General features: G+C 33.2%; 1 protein-coding gene across 1 annotated transcript; it reads left to right on the top strand.

The window, feature by feature from the left end:
• The first annotated feature begins 3992 nt into the window (after nucleotides 1-3992).
• On the top strand, nucleotides 3993-4741 carry LOC145121117 (MFP1 attachment factor 1-like). The gene is made up of 2 exons (XM_079056899.1): nucleotides 3993-4534; nucleotides 4625-4741. Exon 1 carries the CDS (start codon nucleotides 4032-4034, stop codon nucleotides 4512-4514), a length of 483 nt encoding a protein of 160 aa, XP_078913025.1. The 5' UTR covers nucleotides 3993-4031; the 3' UTR covers nucleotides 4515-4534; nucleotides 4625-4741.
• Nucleotides 4742-5612: the final 871 nt, after the last annotated feature.

The following is a 5612-nucleotide window of genomic DNA, read 5'->3' as shown; positions in this document are numbered from 1 at the left end:
AACTGTAACAGAAAAGAAATGCTAACTAACTTCTAACTGCTACTTGCTGACGTGGATATAATAGGTTCTAAAAAGCTCGTCATGGCTCCAAGGCTTGCACATGCCGCCAAGCTTTACCAAAACGCCGCCTTAACTCATATATGTGTATAAAAATAAATAATAGTTGAAAATACATATAAAAATATTAATTATATAGAAAATTGCCGCTTTAAGTCACGCCTTACAAACGTCGTAGCTCGCCAAGGCTCGAAAAAGCTTGAGGCTTGACATTGCCGCCAAGTCACGCCTTATGTTATTTAGAACTTTGGGATATATACATAGCTCCAATAATTGTTGATGAAAAATTAGTACACCATTATATCCATTATGCAATGGATAAATATCATGTTTGAGATCAAAAATGACTTTGCATTTTATGACATTTATACGAGGAACATGCTTCATGTTATATATTTGAATCTAATTATTCAACCAAAACCATTCCGGTCCCATCTATATGTTCCTCACGGTTGAAGAAATTAGCTATTTCGTTACCATATTTTCTGATCCTTTTACATTCTCCACTTCAATTTGATTAACAACTGATCATTTTTAATATTCACTTCTTTGTTAACACTTTCACTTGATCATTCTTCTCAAATGTAGACTAAAGAACAAAGCAATTAGTTGCAATACAGAACATTCGACATTCTGACACTATTTCTAAAACCCTTGTCAACTATGCAATTAGTTGCAATATAGATTCGACATTCTTCCACTATTTCTAAAATCCTTGTCACCTGGACCATTATCGACAAACACAAGACTTCCATCGACAATCTCAAGTAAGAAATCCCTAGAAAAAAAACTTGTCATTCTCAATTTCAACCTCACGTACACCGTTATTATTATGAAATGATAATAAATTCTTTAAAAATAGACAATAAATATATAGAGAAGGCGTCGTATACGCCTAATCAATATTAGGAGGGTCAAAGACTTATAGTTTAACTAAATCATATAAGTTGATATGTCTTAGCCATATCAAAGTATAAGGTTTTTTTTGGTACAAAAATTCATCTAATTTGATTACTAAACGACTTAATGATTACACGATGAAAATCAAATTATAAATTACAATATCTTCTCTAACAATGTGTTACATGATTATATTGATATGTCTTAGCCATATGAAACAACGTGAATGACCGGATTTCTATTCGGTGAACAATCGTTTTAAAACACCATACAATTGGGCCATACTTGAGTCTTCAGCAAACTTCTCTCTCTGGACTTAGTCCCTCAATTTACATAAAATTTCAAAATAATTCCCAGCACTTTTGGTTTGATTATGTAAGCGCATACATAGAAGTACGTAAAACACCATTTCTAAAAATAATTTGGTATTTTTATCATTTTTTATAAACACCATTTCTAAAAATAATTTGGTAACGTAAAACAAAGTGTGTCACTACATTTAACTTTTAAATTTTCCAAATTACCATATCGTTCTACAATTTTGTATCATCATCTCTAATTAGTATTTTTCTAATAACAATTTAAGAACATAAAACAAAGATTTTATATCATTCCATACTTAACTTTTTAATTTCAAAATTACAATATTGTTCATCAATTTTTTTATTCAATGCAAATTCCTTGCAACAGTACTATGTTACCTGAACATGAACATAATAAATTAATAATTCAAATCAAGATTTTTTGTTGCATAATCTTTAAAAACAAAGCTTGAAATTTATCTTCTGCATATCACTATATAAATACTATATAATGTTCAGCGAGAAACACCAACCCCACAACCTAAATCATGTTGGGAACTAATTGGCTTGGATATAGTTGATAGCTCATATATCATAAACATATCCAAAGATATCGATATAACATAGGTACCAAAAGTGTAATTAGGTATTAAGATATTAAATATGATTACCATAATCAATATTTGTAATAAAGCTATTTAGGATGCTGTAAACATTCGAATATGAAACTTTTAACGAGTTTTTTTTTTTTTTAGTTTTAGTATGTTGATCTATTTTCACATAAATGAATTAATAGCAAAAAGTTTTAAAAAGTCAAAAGAAAAATATTAAAACATATGAAAATAGAAAAAAAGCTGAAAGTTTTAGAAAAATATAAATTTTAAAAGGGATAATGACTTAAAAGGGTAACATATTTTTCAGTTTGTACACATTTAGTCACTAATGTTTTTTTTTGTCCACATTTTCCCATTGAACTTGTTCAACTGTTCAAATAACATCCTTATGACTTGCTATCGGAGGTTAAACCGGTTTCCGGCATATTTGCCACCTCCGGCGACACTCCGGTCGTCTTCTCCGGTGAGTCTCCAACCATAAATCTAAAATAATTTAATTTTTTATTTTTTGATCAACAACAGACACACTACTTCATCTCCAAACTAGAAATCTAAACCAAACATGAACTCAAGAACATAAATCAAAAAATCTAATGAAGAACATGAAGAAAAACCCAGAAATCAAAGTTGTGTTCTTGAACAGAAATGAAAAATCGAAGTTAACGAAGAACATGAACTCAAGAACATGAACTTCGGTGTCTTCATATCGTGATTTAGCTTGAAGATCAAACACCTTGCACTTAAATATCATTTTTAGAGAGAGAAATAATGATATATGTTCTTGAGTTTGAGCTGGTTCAAAGGATAATGCATCGACGAACTTGTACATTGTGCTGCATTGTTTGTACTTTCTTGACTTCCAAGAACAAAGAAGATGAACACGATGAACAAAAGATCTGGAACAACACTCCGATGATTTTTGGGTTTGAAAACCCTAACTCGAGTTCATCTTAAAGCTCATCAGACCTTCAAGAACACAAACAAAAAAGATTTATTACGGTTTTCAGATCTGATGAACAACAAGAACACAAATATGATGAAGAACACGAACACAAACCCAAAAGTCATCTTCATCTGTTCAAGAACATACAAACACTCATGATTCTCGATTTCTTATACGAACTTGATTTCAGATTCGAGTTCAGTGTGTTCTTGAACAAAAATGGAAACATGATTTTCGAGCTTCAAACTTTTCACATGAACACTTTTAGATTCGAGTTCAGTGTGTTCTTGAACAAAAATGGAAACTTGATTTCAAACTATAACTCAAAAACATAACTTCGATTGAAGATCTTTTGATTTATGGGAAGAAGATGAACACACACACATCGATGAACTCGTTTTTTCTGATCTGGGTTGAAGTGGTTGAAGGATTTATGGGTTTATGATTTTTGGGTCGAAGGGTTTGAAGGGATGAACATGATTGTGTATGTGTTTTCTGATCTAACAAATCCACACATACACACCGATTGAAGGGTTGGAGAATTTTTGTTCAGATCTAACAAGCACACACTCACATGCAAATCTGAAAACATTTTGATGAACTCATTTTTCAGATCTAGTTGTTCTTGAAGATGTTCAATTTGGGTTGAAGGGGTTGAAGAATTTCTTGAGGAAAAAACATGAATCTAGGTGTTTTTTGTTTATGTATGTGTTTTTTTGGTGTTTTTGGTCGGAAACTCGTTGGAAAAGATGACCGGAGTCTCACCGGAGCTCACAAGAACGCCGGAAACCGGTTAAACCTCCAATAGTAGGTCATAAGAATGTTTTTTGAACAGCTTAACAAGTTCAATGAGAAAATTTAGACAAAAAAAAAAAGTCAATGACTAAATGTGTACAAACCTAAAAATATGTTACCCTTTTAAGTCATTATCCAATTTTAAAATTACATCTATTTAGTAAATATTTTTAAAATATTTTTAAAACTATACCTATTTGATAAATAAATTTTTAAAATACACATATTTGGTAGAGGACGTTGTAACAATACTTAACGGATGGGATTTTAAAGGGATTAATTTGTAAGGGAGCTATCTTAACCAAAAAGTATAATGTAGGGGGTGTAAAAAAAATTGTATCCTTAATATATACGTGTCATCCCTTTTTTCGCTTCTTTACTTCCAACTCGGTCTTCGACACAACAAAACTCAGAGAGAATATGACGGACCAAACCGAGGAACAAACGACAACAGTTGCCGCCGGAGAAGATTCCGATATCACCGTCAAACAGGCGAAGCCGACACTCGATGAGACAGTGAAGAAGCTGGAAAAGATGAGCTTCAGCATTTGGCCGCCAACGCAACGCACTCGCGACGCCGTCATCAAGCGTCTCATCGAGACACTTTCCGACAAATCTGTCCTCTCCGATCGTTATGGAACAGTACCTGCTGATGAGGCCGCCGATGTCGCCAGTCGCATCGAGGAGGACGCCTTTAATGCCGCCTCTGCCTCACCTGTCGCTGCTAACGACGACGGAATCGAGATCCTTCAATGTTACTCGAAAGAGATCAGTAAGCGAATGCTTGACACCGTTAAGTCCAGATCTGCCTCATCGGCTGCCTCCCTGACTCCAGATGAAAAGGACGGTGCCACCACCGATTCTTCTGCTCAGGATGGAGAAAGCTCGACCGTGGAAGCCTAATCTTAGAGCTGTTGCAAACGGTTAGGGTTTCACATTTGTATCTTTATCGGTTTGCTCAGTTAATTTCTAGGGTTTTGATTTCGATGAGTGCTTGTTTATCTGTTTTTCAGATCTAAAATATCGATGCGTATGTTCATTTGACTTTTATGGATTTCTGTCTTAATCGTACATCTGTTCGAGGGTTCTGGGATTTAATATGTTATATATCACATCTTCTTAAATTTCTACTTTGATTTCTATGAATTTCGCAGTGAAAGCAGTGTGTATACTATTCTTCGTAGACAACCTAAATGATGTTCCTATTAATATTCGAAATTTGAATGTTCATCTTCATCCTCATTTTACATCATCCATATGTATCTAATACAACTTCATCGATTAGTTCATTCATGCTTCATTTTGCAATAGCAAGTTAGGGTTTCCCAACAGAATTCACGAATCGGGTGTTAAACCTAAGTTCATATGAAGTACTGAATTTCAAATTCGAAATCTAAAAACTATGCAAGAAAGAATTCATACAACTGTTGCACTTCATTCACCAAATTCAGTAAAAAATCCTAAATGGATTGTTTTCAATATGCCCACTTCCAATGTTAGATAAGGAGATCAAAAGAAACCTTGTGAGTTGTGACCACTGAGATGAAAAGTTGTGGTGTATAGCATAAATGGTCCTATACAAAGTTTTAGACTTCTATAGGTCCATCATCTACATCCATATAGCCTTCTCATAGATCACACATAAGTTATAGATCAAATGCCACAAAAAGGAATTGTGTTCTTTTATACATAACATGGCAATTTTGTAATGTGTTTAACATGCCATAGATTGATATTTATGTCATAATATCAATAGAACAGATTAGAATTTGTTTAAAAAACTTGAATGCGTCCTTCATCAGTGTAAAGGCCTTGAATAGCCTCACAAAATAGTTCTACATTCAGTTCAATCTAGTCCAGTTTTAAAAACAAGTAAATAACCACTTATGTCATAGTTATAATGTTATGTTTCCTATGGGTATTGATCCTAAAGTTATGTGAAAGCATTATTATATATTTTTTAAAGGATTAGTGTAACTAAATATCTATACGTGTGACATG

The sequence above is a fragment of the Lactuca virosa genome, chromosome 6 (assembly GCF_052849685.1).
Source record: "Lactuca virosa cultivar CGN04683 chromosome 6, Lactuca_virosa_CGN04683_v6, whole genome shotgun sequence".
Lineage (NCBI taxonomy): Eukaryota > Viridiplantae > Streptophyta > Magnoliopsida > Asterales > Asteraceae > Lactuca > Lactuca virosa.
This window is presented reverse-complemented; position numbering and strand designations above follow the sequence as displayed.